The sequence below is a fragment of the Pagrus pagrus genome (assembly GCF_965226575.1).
Source record: "Pagrus pagrus genome assembly, chromosome: 19".
Lineage (NCBI taxonomy): Eukaryota > Metazoa > Chordata > Actinopteri > Spariformes > Sparidae > Pagrus > Pagrus pagrus.
The window spans coordinates 12,951,525-12,966,639 of NC_140203.1; the positions used below are offsets into that span (position 1 = coordinate 12,951,525).

A 15,115-nucleotide genomic window follows, 5' to 3' on the forward strand; every position below is an offset into this window, starting at 1 on the left:
CCAGGCCCGCAGTGGACGATGGCCAAACAGTGCTGGGCCCTGTGGTGAGCTGCGGACCCCCCGGAGCCTTGTTGACTCGGCCCGTCATCATCACCATGCACCACTGTGCCGTGTGTGACGGCCAACAGGATTGGCTGATCCAGCTCAAGAACCATTCACATCAGAACCAGTGGGAGGTGAGATGTGGGAGGCACGACGCACGGCTCTGATGTCCGTCACTGGGGTCAAGCCACATGAAGCCACATTAAAATGATGCGTTTGCCACCTAAAATAAGATGCACATATTTCATTTATCCATTCAGTAATCCTTCCTGCATTTGGGTGGTTGTAAAATCTGCTCAGCGAAGATCAAAGGGGAAAGATACTGAGAAAAACAAAATGATGAAATGGAACGGGATGATAAATAGAAGGGGATCAACTTCCAAACCTCTGCTTTGTTTGTGAAGCTCAGCACTCAGAGCGAAGCCCTGTTGCAACCAGGTGCTGAAATAGTAAACCTCTGATAGCAGGGAATGGCCTGGGACTGTTTTTTCCCCACACTGTTTTCTTGTAGCTTTTTGAATGCCTATTTTGGTTTGTGTGTGTGTGTGTGTGCTGTGTTTGTGATTTTGGAAACCTCGTGCCTGGGAGCTCCATCGTTAACAGTGCTGATGATGATAAGTTGGGTTGCTGAGGGCAGCAGTGTGAATTTTCCTTAGAGTCCTTCTTTCTCACATTTACTCTGTCACACACTCTCTCTCTCACACACACACACACACACACACACACACACACACAGACACAGACACAGAGAGAAAGAGAGAGAGACAGAGAGAGAGAGAGAAACAGCCCAATTACCTCACATCATTTGTAAAGAAACCATGCTTCTACCCTCATCACAAAACCTGCTTTAAACTTGTTAGAAATGGTCCATTTATCGTCTCTCTATCCGCAAAAGTCTCTATCAGTAGTACACCTCAGATAATAAGACGATGGACCTCGTCGTGGGTGGTTGTTAGTGTCTTTATCTTGCTTGTGAGGAGAGCGTTTCTGGCTGTTTTTTGCCCTCCATATGTTTTTAGTGATGTTTTTAGTGAACTGTTACAGGCAGGAGTGCACTGAGACCTCTTTAAAGGCGAAGGTGCCAATAATTTAATAAACAGACCAAAAGCGTTTGTGTAGCAGAACATGAAAAATGATTCTTTCTTACAAAGGTGAAATAAATAAGAATTGCTCAGCTGTTGAATTCAACAAAATTTCACCGTACATATCCACATCATATGACCAGAGTAACTGCTAACCACTGCTGACTGTATTATGTTTATACATCCTTGACCGTAGCTACTGCTATCTTGTTAGCTCAGTTAGCCTCGCAGCCCGCCAGACTGCCAGGGGAGTGTTTGTGTTTACACTGCTAGCACAGGAGCTTTGGGCCACTGGGAGAAAGAGGTTTTCAGGCCTGAGGCTAGCTGTAATTTTTGAAAGTTTTAAACTAAAATTCTTATATAGCATATAAACTGAAGAAACAAAGTGACCTTAAAGGACAACACAATTTCATACTGTTACTTTTACTTTGTTTATATTTGGCGGACCCTGCCACCTTTCTAGCTTCAGACAGTGTTCTGGGGACCTTATTTTCCTCTGAAAACAGCTTGTTTATTCAGAAATGGAAAGAATTAACATTTCTGAGTTTGTATAATTACCTCATTAATATAGTAAATATTAAGATTCTGAGTTTAAATTTCTTCTCCAAATTGCACAGTGCCCCTTTAAGAAATAAGGCTTGTGGGAAAACGTCCAGGCAGGCAGTCACATATTAAAAATCCACCCACTTAGCAACAGCCTATATCTATATATATGTCCCTCTGTCAGCTCATCCACTGAGTAGTGGCTCGAATAACATCTTTTTCAGGAAGTCTTCTCACAATCTCCACTGCTGATGTGATGATATGACTTATGGAGCAGAAAGAAAGTGCCAGACTGGCCCCACATGCCTTTGTGACATTGATGAATTACTTGGGGCCAGCCAATAAAGCTCAGTGTAAACAGAATATAACTATTGATCAAGGGAGAAATCTTCAGTTGGACGTTGGGGGGTGGGGGCTGGGGCCACAAATTCATATATACCATATGTGAATACAAGTGTTATACTAGTATAAACGTCTAGTGTGGTTTTGTAATCGATTTAACGCAGAATATTGAGGGAAAAATTGGCTTTTTTAAGCTTTCGTAGGATCTGATGACACGGCTGGTCATTACAAATATATCACCAATATTAGTGGGGTTGTCAAATTTCAATATTTCATACATCGGAGGGGACGTGGTTCCCAGTGGTGATTACGCGTTTGCTATTGATTACATCTCTGACCTGTCAGAAATGCAGATGGTAATATCCAAGGTGACAGCAGCTTCCTCTATATGAGCTTCACTTCCCACTGAGGCCAGCCTCCATGCTGCATGTGTGAAATATTGCTTTTCATGACATGCTCTGTCAAAATGTGTATTCATCACTGCAGTAAAAACAGGAGAGAGATGAGCTCCTCCTGAAGAAGTAATTGCTGGATATTCATATATATATATCTATATATATATATATATAGATATATATATATACATATACCGTATATATGAGAATATCCAGCAATTACATCACCACCCAGTGAAAATAATCAGTTCTCCCGTCCCCCTTGAAGCAAACACACAGAAATGCTCTCTCAGTGCCACTGAGGAAACATGGTGTTGTGACGATGATGAAGACAGCGGGTCATATAATGAGGAACATGTGGGGCTTTATGCTCCAGTAACTCTCCTACAAAGACTCATCCTCCCACGCCTCGAGAAAAAAACTGATCTCTGCTGATGATGTCAAAAAATTAGTGAATAAATTATGCCGCGTGAGTGTGTGTTTGCATGTTTGTTTGTGCCTACACACACGTCTAAAGCAGAAGCCTACATTTCCACTGTGCGTTCTAATTATCCCCCAATAAGGAGCCCCAGTGCCATCCCCCAGGAGCAGTTAAAGAGTCTAATGATCAGCCATAATACTGCTGTTAAACGGCCTAGCTCACAATAAAATACTGTAATTCCTCTTCTGTCTCTCATAATAGGCTGAATTAATGCACAATGTGCAGCTCACACGAGTGTTTGGATTAGAGAGAGGAAGACGAGAGAGAGAGAGGAGAAAGCAAGATCAAGAGAGATCAAGAGAGAGGGTGAAAGACGGAGAGAGAGGGGTCCTCACACCAGACAGTCTTAATGAAAGAGAAATATGTCCTGGCACTGGTGCTATTATAGGGGTCAGCTGCAAATGGGCTGGATACTCACTCTTCCATTACTTCACACACATAATGGGAGGGTGTCAGACATTAGTAATACACACTTGCTAAGCGTAATATCTAAAAGGACACGGCTTATGAGAAGCGGCCGTGACCCTTGATTGTACTTTCCCACTTAAAATGACATTTAAATTTGAGTTTGGTTGAAGAATTTAAGGCTTCTGAGAAGAAAAAAAGGAAAAAGAAAGAAAGAAAAGACGAAATAATTAGAGCATAACATTAGACAAGCCACGTCTTCTAATCTCTGCTTCAGACTTGGAGATCAATTTCCAGTCTGACAACAAAAATGTATGTTGGACAAGTGTAAGTTCTGAGTGAGACCGTTGTAGCAATTAATAATGATTATATCCACGTTCTTACTGAACACATTGCCCCAGGCAACAACCCCTGAATGATGATTAATTAAAAATGTGACAAATGAAGTTTAAGTACACTGTTTTTTTATTAACACAGAGATCAATTGTGTCTCCATAACGAAAACAGAACAAACTTGTAAATGTAAAGAAACAAACTGAATGCTTTTAGTGTAATGGCTACACATATTGGTACACTTTGAATTATGAATGAATTGTCTTTGTTGTTTGTGATTATGCTCCTCCACCAAGGCCATACAGTCCCCTTTAATACTCAATAATAGATATGCCAGATTTTTTTGTCAAGAAAAATGTGTGGATCCATTCCTTGATCTGGCTCAGCACCAAAAGTTAATTATAATAAGTGTTTAATAGCTCTATATTCCAACAGTAATCACTGTTATAGAGTGTTTGGTCAGTAACCCATGACTCTGCACCCCCAAATCATGCAATGAGGGCAAAAAGACTTCTTCTGGTATCTCTGCCCACTTTATCCAATCAGGACAGAGATCTCGAAAAAGCGGCACTTGAGTCTGCTTGTGAAGTCGTAGAGCGAAAGATACTCCTAGATGTCTGGTGATTACAGCTGCACATTCATGTGGTGACGTAGAGAGGAGGGAGGGGATTGCTAACTGCAAAACGGACAGGAAGTTAGCTAAAATGACGACAATGCTCACAGCAGCTTTAATTGGGTCCATTCTGGGCCGAGTTCCATCTTCCAGCCAAGTTCAGTTCAGTAATAGTGATGTAATCCAACCAACCGACAAACAAATCAACATGGAGGGGATAATATAACTTGACTCTTGACTCTCTGGCAAAGTAAAACTACAAAGCAAGCTCCACTTGCTGTGCCTGATGATCTACACTGTATGGGGACTACATAGAATAGTTATTTTCTAGTCGTTTAGATTTAAAAGTCCCATTTCCAGGATGGAAGTGAAGTCAGATATTTTCTCGACTATTATTAGCTGTACTTTGGCTTTACTTGCCAGTGAATGAAAACATATACTGTAAGCATACTTACAGTAGGTGGCACAGAAACGTTATTAATCTTCTCTTGTTCTCATCTTTTCCCTCTTGAGAAAGCTATTCTCCCCACTGCCAACGCTACCACATGTTGCGACTATTTCTGTTTCATTTTTTTTATATTTTTCGTCTCCTTTCTCCCACACTTGTGTGACTTTTTCTGTCCTCCTTTCCACACTTTGCCGTAGGATGTGGTGGTGGTAGGAGAGGAGAACTTCACCACGCCGTGCTACATCCAAATGGATGACGAGGCCTGCCACATCCTGACAGAGACGCTGGGTACCTACTGCCTCGTGGGCCAATCGCTCAGCGCTTCAACCACCAAGCGCCTCAAATTAGCCATTTTCGGCCCCGTCACCTGCCCCGCCATGGAGTATCACATCAGAGTCTACTGCCTGGACGACACACAGGACGCACTCAAGGTAAATACACAGGAGGTTGCGTATTTGTGTGTGTGTGTGTGTGTGTCCGCTCTTTTGTCTCTCTGTGTTTGCAAAAGGTTATGTAGCAGAAATGAAATGTGTTTGCAGGCGTTAATGATGTCTGTGACTGAATTGTTAGAGTGTGTGAGTGTGTGTAGGCATAGCCAGCAGATGAGATGTGGGAGGCGGAATGAGAAATCTTTGTGTTGGTGTGTCACAATAGCGCTGCCGCTCCTAAAAAGATGTAGCTGCTGCCCCAACACAAAATAAGCCACATTTATCCCCCGGACTCCGCTGTTGTCTCCTTCTGTTTAATACTTCCATCTACCTACGTGGAGGGAAGATAAGGATGGATTATTATACTGTGCTGGTATATTAAATACGGTTATTAAGTTTGGGAATGGGTAATGAGAAGTGATAGTGATCCTGCTGCAAGGACATTGAAGTTGGTTTCAGATGGCAGGTCCAGATTCGGGTTCATAAAGCCCAGAGGGAGTGTGATGAATATACTATAAAAAACATTTCATTTGTGAACGGACGTTAGAGCTTTTGCAAGAAACTGCTGAAGCAGACAGAATATAACAACAGTTTACAGCGGCACAAAAGTAACAAATTTGTTTTGAGGCCATGGTTTCATAAGTGTGTGTCTGTGCATTCAGGAGGTCCTGCAGATGGAGAAGCAAATGGGCGGGAAGTTGTTGGACGAACCAAAGACGCTCAACTTTAAAGACAGCACCCACAACCTGAGACTTTCCATCCACGACGTCCCGCACACGCTGTGGAAGAGCAAACTGCTAGCAAAGTACCAGGTGAGCTGCTCACGCTCCCCAAATCAGAGCGAGAACTTAAATGTTTTCGTCTGAGAGCTGAGTGAATCTTCTAACCCTCTCCGTCTCTTCTGCAGGAGCTTTCCTTTCAGCAGGTGTGGTGCGGTTCACAGAGGAACCTCCACTGTTGCTTTACCCTGGAGCGGTTCTCTGCCAGCACTGTGGACCTGGCCTGTAAGATATGTGTGCGCCAAGTGGAGGGAGAGGGACAGATTTTTCAGCTGGACACTACACTGTCAGAGGTAGACACAAACTCTTTTCATCTTTTCATTTATAACCACTTAAAGGGACAATACGTAAGATGTGGCCATGTGGATTTTAGATTAAAGCCCTTTTTTACATTAAAGTAACAGCTTCAAAATGATTTTGATGGTACATTGTCTTGTAATGGGGTGAATGATGTCTCTGTCTCCACTATCACTTGTTTCTGCACTATGTGACTTCAGTGAGAGGGTAGGATCACAACGTTACATACATGGTTACTTCAACATACAAGTTTTTAAACACATAACATTGTGATGATGTAATTTGTTTTGTTTGTAGTTAGCACCTACACCTACCTTAGCACTGGGATTTTTATTCACAACAGTTGCGCTGCACTCAGAAACTGTGGGGGGCGCCAATTTCTACATAACGTTACTTTCAACTAAACCATCATCTCTCTCCTGCTCCCATTGCATGCGTCCACTTGTCCCCAGAGTCATAGTCTTGTTCAGAGCCTCTGTCAATCGCCTCCATACTGTATCGCCTGTCTTTAAACTGGCATCCGTCAGTCTCGTAGGCTGTGTTCAGTCCCAGTTCGGTATCCACCGGCAGGCTGCTGAGCCCGGTTGAGCTGAGGTCTATGGCCCATGTTGACTCCCCCCCTGTGATCTGAGGTAGCGGTCCAGGCAGACTCCCGGCACCTAATAGGGCCACTTAGCTCACGGCTAACTGAGCTAACTTGTCGCTGTGGCCAAAGAGTACACTGAGCAGCTGTAAGCGGTTATGCTCTAGATTTTTTAAAGATGAATGCCACTTTTTTTAACCCTCTTGTCACCTGTTTTTTGCATTCGTAGATAATACATTTCCCCCACCAGTTTGCTCTCCTTATATCTTGTTGCGAGAGAGCTTGAATGAATTTACCCTCTCCCGAACGTCCTCTTCCTTTTTTTGCACCGCTCACAAGACTGACAAGGGATGAGACAGGGAGTCTCGACACTGCGGCCTTCATATAGTAAAGCCTATGACAGGCCAATGTAGAGCAGGGTGGAGTGGAGGGGGAATAATCACCCTCCAGTCGTGCTGTACTTGCTTCACAAAGGCCATCTGGCCTGGAGAATAGAGCTTGAGGGATGGAGGAGCACACGGGCTTTGTGCTCAGTAATGAGATGAATTACAGTACATGCAGTGCAGAGCTGTGTCCCTGCCTGGCCTTGGTTCATTTGTCTCTGGGCCTTGCTCTGGTTTTCTGTTGCCAGACCTCCAGCACTTAAACCCTCCAGATGCAATTTATTTGAAAATCACTCAGCTTGCATCAATAAACGGATGGCAATAAAAAGAACGACTTCCTATGTTTTAGACAACCCAGAAACAGAATCTTTGTTGTGCTACAAATCCATTTGAGCTACATTATGTTAGGTGGTTTTAAATAATGTAAATGCAGCCAGTTGTAATCTATGTCTCTTCTTCAACCTCTCTCTCCTTCTGCAGGATTCCCAAAGTATCGATACGTCTTTGCTGGACCCTGCCAGTAACATCACCACGCTGGTGGGGCCCAACGCCTTCCGCATCCCCGTCTCCATCCGACAGAAGTTGTGTGGCAGTCTGGATGCGCCGCAGACCAGGGGGAATGACTGGAGGATGTTGGCCCACAAACTTAACCTTGACAGGTGGGTGGAGGAACAGGCTTGTCTTGGAGGAGAGACAAGGAGAGTGAGACAGTGACTCAGTTATAGGCCCTGAGAGGGTTCAGTCTGTCCACAGGAACAGGCTGTCATGAGGTTAAGCACATTTTTAAAAGGAAAATGACAGAGAGAGAATGAGGAAGTAAGAGCGACTTCTTTTAGAAACCAAAAAACACCGTCTATTCTTCAAAAAGTTGTTGAGCAGCCAAATCCTTTTCTTCACTAGAAGATCACACGGGGAATAAAACGGTTGATAAAAAATTCTGTTTTTATTTGATTTTCTGTGGACTCATTGCGATAAGCATCTGTTGAATTGAGATTAACAGGGCCGGACCGAGCTGAGACGGACAGGGAGAGAGACAAAGATAGAACGACGCTGCTCTTTTCAAAACGTCACCCATGTGTCTTTGATAGTCTTGCGTGTGTGCGTGATGGAGGTACAGCGTGTGTCCATTTATAAGGTCCCAGCTCAGCGGGGCAGCCTTATCACAGGCAGCAGCTGCAGATTGACGAGACCACTGACAGAGTGTTGCACTGTGAAGGAAGGAGAGACTTGAACCAACCTCTTTTCAACAGCCCACAGTGATGACACACACAGACCAGCAGTGTGTACATGAGGCTTGTTAGTGTTAATTTCACATTAAAGTCCAGGAGTGTGTGTGTGCGCGTGTGTGTGCGTATTTTTGAATATCAAGAACTGGGTGACAAACGGATTAAAAAAAGAACATCTGTGTGAAAAATTGGATTTTGAGAAAGCACAAACGCTCTGAAAGTTAAACTTTTTTCATACTTACTTAAAGGATCTCTTGTGCGTAATCAGCAGCTCATTTGCATAGTCTCCACACTTTTCTCTTGGTTTTATATAAAGTAGACTTTTTTATGTGATCTGCACCTCTGCACCAACTAAATTTATTATAAACTGTGCACCTTATTGCAGCAGGAATCATGAAGTCCAGATGAAAATCTGTTTAACCTTATTGGTTCATTTGAAGGTTCACTCTGTAGTTTTGGAGAAGAACCTTGTTGATTTTCACAACTAAATAAACTGAATAAATAAACTGTCCAACATTTCAGACCGTTTCACTTTTAATTATATTTGCCAAACTATTTTAAGTAGCCAACTTTCTAGCTTCAAACAGTATTCTGGGGACCTTATTACACTCTGAGGATATATCAAATAAATATTTCTGGGTTTGTATTATTAATGTCTTTAAGGTGCACTACTGTATGTAGTTTTGGAGTGGAAATTCTTATCAGAGGAGTGATTTACTGTTTTTTATGCCTAAAAAAAAACAAAATAACACACTGTCTTTGTTTTCATGACTGAGTAAACTGAAGAAACAAACTGACCTTAAAGGTCAACACAGTTTCACACTGTTTTACTTTGTTTTTGGCGGACCCTGCCACCTTTCTAGCTTCAAACAGTTTTCTACGGACCTTATTTTCCTCTGAGCACAGCTTGTTTATTCAGTTATGGAAAACTTAAATATTGAGTTTGTATTATTACCTCATTAAAATTCTGAGTTAGAATTTCTTCTCCAAAACTCTACCGTGCACCAAAAATATCTATATATATATATATAAAAATAGAAAATGATCATCCTCACAACTCTTCATCAATACCTACAGTTTCCTGTCATGTCTACATCATGTGTTTATGATCAAAATGGAAAATAGGGACTGAAATGTTTGCGTAACCTGAACAAATGATGACGCTAAAACACATTGAAACCATTCGTCAAACCATTAACGCACCAGCCTCGTCCTGTCTTCTCATTCAAGCCAACTCATTCATCTCTGTTAACCATTTACCTCCTTTCTCTAACCCATCCCACTCAGATATCTGAACTACTTTGCCACCAAATCCAGTCCTACGGGAGTGATCCTGGACTTGTGGGAGGCCCAGCATTTTCCTGACGGCAACCTCAGTCGCCTGGCCCAGGTGCTGGAGGAGATGGGACGCCATGACAGCCTTGTTCCCACAGCAACTGAACACTGACATCTGCCTACCAGGGAGTGCGACAACCCAGGAAGGAAGAAGACATAAAAAAAAAAAAAGAAAGAAAAAGAAAAGAAGATGGGGGGGGGGGGGTTCACCCCCAGAAGCAGGAGAGTCATATGATGTCATAGTGACAAATGCACGTACACACTCGCTGATAACTGCGTGTGTGCGCACTCAAGTAAAGAGGATAGAACCAGTTCGGTCTACTCAGCCATGACCCAGTTAAACATTGGCAACAAAGGGTGTAAAAACTTGGAGGGTAAACAAGACGCTCTGCCAGTCATTTCTCCCTGGCTGTTCCTCTCTCTCTCTCTCTCTCTCTCTCTCTCTCTCTCTCTCTCTCTGGTACAACAACTTGATATTTTTGGCTCTAGTTTCCTTGGAAACAGCTGTCCAGTTATTTGGATGGACTGTGCGGATATGAGGATGATGCCCTTGCCATAGAAAAAAAAAGCATGAGGAGTGAGAGACTATCAGAGGTCAAATGATCAAAGGAGCAAGGCTCCGATCAGAGTTAGCATCTCTCACTCTCCAAAATCAGTCTCCATGGACGAGTATGTGTTCTGTGATAACATAGTATTTAATAATATGCCTATTTATACATATCTTTGTTTTTGTTTTTTTATGATGCCTGTTATGGAATACTTTGCAGTGTCCTCACATTTTTGTGTTTCTTCTTTCATTCTGTTCGACTGTATCAGAGCACCTCCTGGTGGACACTCGCAGTAACGACTCATCCTGTCAGCCACATTGACATGTACAGAAGGGAATCAATGATGTAATCATTTTAAGGTTTTAGTGTTGCTGTCGTAACTACTATTAATATGTTTTATTCATGTTCTGTATAATTATTGTTTTGCGTCATTATGTGATTTTTTTTAAGTCTTAAAAATGTTTTTTGATAAGTTGCATTGAATAATTTTTTTTCAATTTCATTTTTCTGCATGTTTTTACCAAGTCATTTGGCTAACTAAGCCAGTTACCCCTAAATACAGGGTGATCAAGACCATTTTCCCAAACTGAATAAAGTTCATGACTGATGCTGATGATTTGTACGATGTTCAAGATGATATCTGCATTAAAGAGACCAGGCAGAGAGGAGAGGTCGATATCAAAAGGAATCAAATAAGTATATTTTTATAGGACCAATGCAACTAAATAAAACTGCTTTTTACCAAATAATTGACATACAGTGTATGAGGTTAAATTTAATACATAAGGTGATCATCCAAATATCCAATGTCATTGAAAAAAAAAGTGTTTCCTGTGTTGAGAGCTGAATGACAGTCACCGTGTGGTTTTGGAGGATTTTAACTCAGACTTCTGTGTTTGTACATTAATAACAGAAGCCATCAATGTTACGCTGACACTGACTCTGTGCATAAAAAAAAAAAATTAGCGATAGTTGTAAACGCAACATTCCTTTGATGCAGCAGCACTTGTGACTGTTCAGGTGTTTTTGGTTGGTTCTTGATTTTTATTTTCTTTCATTTTCTAATGGCAGTTGTCCCAGTTTTTTTCGTAAAGCCGTCTATGCAAACTTTGCATCTCTCTGAAACAATCTTTACATTCTCAGTGGGCTAGCCTTCGCATTCCCTAGTTGTTCTCTTCAGCTTCATGATTATTATTGTGTATAGTGAGAATGTAGCCTGTCTGTTTCCGGCACTCATGATGTTCCTCGCAACTGCTTGCATTTCATCTGTCAAGTTATTGTACAAAGTGTAAGAAAGAATTTTTAAGACTAATAATAAATTATATTTATATGCAACATTGAACATGGAGCATGAGGATCTTCTTTGTTCGAACTGTGAGACTGACACTGGTGGGCCTCGCCCCCTCCTGGTGCCCCCATGTCTGAAAAGATGCTGCCAAAATGCCCTCTTGGATACCCCTATGGTAGACAAAACATGATAAAGTGCCTTCTAGGGTGCCCTTCCAGTGGAGAAAACGTATTAAAGTGCCCTCTTACGTGCCCTTCCAGCAGAGAAAAGTTGATAGTCACCTCTAGGGTGCTCTTCCTGTGGGGAAAATGGTGGTCCACCACTAGAGTTTAATAACATAATTCTTACAGGAGTGTTTCACATAAATAGACCAATGTTCAAGACACATAGTTTTAATTGGGGGAATGTTATCCAGATCCACTCGTGCACTCTCATTAATCACATATGTACAGATTAAATAAGGCACATGCTAAGTGGTAGAGTGGACGGAACGTATTCTGTACACAGATAAATCATCAGAAACACATTTTAACATCCAGCAAGGCTATAATTATCAATAGATTTCAGAACTGAGCTATGTACACATGAATTGTGAGTGGAAAGAAGAGACAACACATGTCAGCGTGGAAGGCTTGAAGGACAAAACAGAAATTCACACATTCATGACTGACGTAAAGTGTTTTACCCAGAAGTCATCTTTTAATATTGAAATAAAATGTACATAGGAATACTATATAGAAAAATCTGTTTCTGCTGGACGTGTTTTGCAATTAATTTAGTCTTACTCTGCTTTGTTCTATAATAATAATAATAATAATAATAATAATAGTCCTTGACAATGAGGTCACTGAGCATGAATTAGACATTTCTTTGGATGGATGACAGTCACTATGGTTGGAACTGACAGTAACTCTGTCATGGATGCATCTGCTACAGTACAAAAGACTGCACATATAATAATGCTGTATGGCTTTAAAAGGGCAGAGCAGGAGCTTCCCCTGTTTGGAACTGATCAGAGGGATTTTAGTCCTCCTCTGCTGCAAGGGTCCCTTCCCACCGGGACAGTCTGGACCCGACAACCGCTCCGCTTTCACAGAAAGCACAACCTGAACACTCGGTCTGAGGCCGAGGTGGCTCAGACAATGGGAGGGCAGATCTCCCCTGACATAATAAATCTCTCGCCTCTCATTTCTCTGGCTCCCCGTCTGCCATTATCTCCATCACTCATCCTCCCTGTCAGTCTCCTTTGTCCTATCATTCACAGTCTCTTTTTCTTCCCTTTCTTCTATCGGCCATTGTAAGTGGCGCCGTGCCAGTGGCAGTGACAAGTCTGTGCTGATGAGAGCATCTCTCTTGACTCGCTGTCACAGTTTGATGTCTTGGGACTCTAACATCTTCGCCAGGGTCTTCTTCACCCTCAGGGCTGTGAGGCGAGAGGCCGGGTTGTGGGCCCAGCACTCTGACATCAGTTTTCCCATCTGCCGTAGACACTGAAGACACAGATGTAAACACACATAAGAATACAACAAAAAGTGGTTTGCAAGTTGTGATCAATTGTAAGGATTAATAATTAGTGGTATCTCATTTTAAAGAAGAAATTTGGGTTTGCAGTTTGTGAAAAATCTATTTTTCAGATGTGTATTCTGCAGCAGTTCGCCACTATTTAGTTTGCCCCTGCGCACACGTTCTGTTGTTGTCGTTGTTTTCTTAGTTTGGTGGTGTTGTGTCGATTTGCATGTCTTTTCTTAAGTTGCTAAAGGTGCTTTGGGCTCTCAGGGCCACCGTACATGACTAACTTTCTTTCTAATGAATCTCTATAAACAGATATTTGCATATGTAGGCAGGATCTGTAGGCAAGGAACAAGATTTTGGTGGCTTGGTTATATTAGGGATGCTCAAATGTCGTACTGCAAACACAAGGCTGCAAGTCCTATAAACATAAGGGAATCTGACAATTGCAATAATGATGGATCAGCAACTGAAAAGGCAATGGATAGTGAAAATGTGGCGGGACGACGGGCTGTATTTCAAGGTAGAACAACATACTTGATAACCAGTTAGCTTCAATACACATCTTGGACACATTTATTTGCGCCTGGAAGTGAAACACGCCTGTAATAAAATGGAACGGAAGATAATGGGATTTATAAAAAAAAACGATATTGCTTCTGTATGTTTTTTCTTGAAATATGGCCTGATGTCCCTCCCTTTGTCTCACTATCCATCTCCTTTCTAGTTGCTGATCAATCAGGAAGTGAAAAAGCTTCCCACCCTGGAGGAAAGTGGACACTGTGTGAATACGGTCCATGGCTATTACTGATAACTATTTAGCTTTTAATTAGCTTGTTTAATTTATTTTCATTCATATGCAGATATCTTGTTTGGACCTTAAATCAAATTGCTACAGTAATTGGACTGTGAACAATAACCAGCACGTGCAAGCAAGTCTTGGCCCAGATACCAGCAGGCTACACAGGAAGTCTGAAGACATTTGCTGTTTCTCCCAAAGTCTAGATCATCGTCAGACGATAGCCTATGGGGTTTCGAGATTGCTTTCTAATAAGCCACTCACTCTGCAGGTATAAATGCCAACCAACTAGATTTTTTTCCCACAGGTGTTCTTTCTAATGGCTCATTACTGCCCTATGAAACGCGGATAAATAATTCATCAGCAACTAATAAAAACCCATTAATTACAACACAGCAAGTCTTTTAAGGCTATGAATTGTTAGAGAGAATACCTCATCACTGCTCCAGCGATTAGCGAATGAAGGTCTTTGTTTCTTAATGCAGACCACTTCTCTCATATCCTCGTAGGAAGGATCAGTGGGCACAAGGTCATAATAGGGCAGCTGATACTCCTCCACAATGCCTTCAGGACAGGATATACGGAATCAGCATCATCATTAAGAAAACACCCAGACATGTATTGATCATGTTTAATTTTTCCTTTAGTTTTTTTTCTTACCTCCAGAGATGCAACGTCGGGCCATCTCCCAGACAATGAGGCCAAAACTGTACATGTCAGCCATTATAAAAGACTGGAAGTAGCTCCGGTTCAGGGTCTCATCCAACACTTCAGGCGGCATGTAGCGCTTCGTGCCAACTCGTAGGTTGGGAGGGATATCCACCTCATTGGTTTCACTGAGACAGGGAGGAGAAACATAACTACATTAAAGATATCTCGAGGGAGAGATACTCCTAAATTATTTTAATGTGAGTATTCAAAAGTCCAAAATGTACGTTGTACCTGTTAACTTTGACAGCAAGCCCGAGGTCGGCTATACAACAGAATCCGTTCTTTTTCACCAAGATGTTTTTGCTCTTCAGGTCTCTGTGTGCGATGGCTGGCTTGCCCTGCATGCCATAGATCTCAGTGTGCAGGTGACAGAGGCCTGATATGGAGGAATAGGCCAGTTTCAGCAGAGCCTTGACGTCTAAGGTGTTGGACTTGAGGTAGTCGTATAACGATCCATTCTCGTGGTAGTCTGTGATTAGGTAGAGCTGAGTCCAAGAGCCGGTTCCTTTAATATCTGCTGCAATGAATCCTGGGATGGAAAGAAG

General features: G+C 42.1%; 2 protein-coding genes across 4 annotated transcripts in view; one reads left to right on the plus strand and one right to left on the minus strand.

Annotated features, from left to right (window-relative positions):
- The window catches only part of unc5cb (unc-5 netrin receptor Cb), a 124,651-nt gene extending 113,046 nt beyond the window's left edge, over positions 1-11,605 (plus strand). For all 3 annotated transcript variants that reach the window (XM_084383009.1, XM_084383010.1, XM_084383011.1), the window contains 6 exons: positions 5-176; positions 4,882-5,115; positions 5,775-5,924; positions 6,020-6,184; positions 7,635-7,813; positions 9,668-11,605. In XM_084383009.1, the coding sequence (XP_084239135.1) occupies positions 5-176; positions 4,882-5,115; positions 5,775-5,924; positions 6,020-6,184; positions 7,635-7,813; positions 9,668-9,827 (1,060 nt within the window). In that variant the 3' untranslated portion in view covers positions 9,828-11,605. The remainder of the gene's footprint in view (positions 1-4; positions 177-4,881; positions 5,116-5,774; positions 5,925-6,019; positions 6,185-7,634; positions 7,814-9,667) is intronic.
- A 322-nt stretch (positions 11,606-11,927) lies between these two features.
- Positions 11,928-15,115, minus strand: part of bmpr1bb (bone morphogenetic protein receptor, type IBb) — a 58,597-nt gene continuing 55,409 nt past the window's right edge. Inside the window, exons 11-14 of the mRNA XM_084383667.1 lie at positions 14,802-15,099; positions 14,520-14,695; positions 14,293-14,423; positions 11,928-13,041 (exon numbers count right to left, since the gene is read on the minus strand). Coding sequence (XP_084239793.1) covers positions 12,916-13,041; positions 14,293-14,423; positions 14,520-14,695; positions 14,802-15,099 — 731 coding nt within the window. The 3' untranslated portion in view covers positions 11,928-12,915. The remainder of the gene's footprint in view (positions 13,042-14,292; positions 14,424-14,519; positions 14,696-14,801; positions 15,100-15,115) is intronic.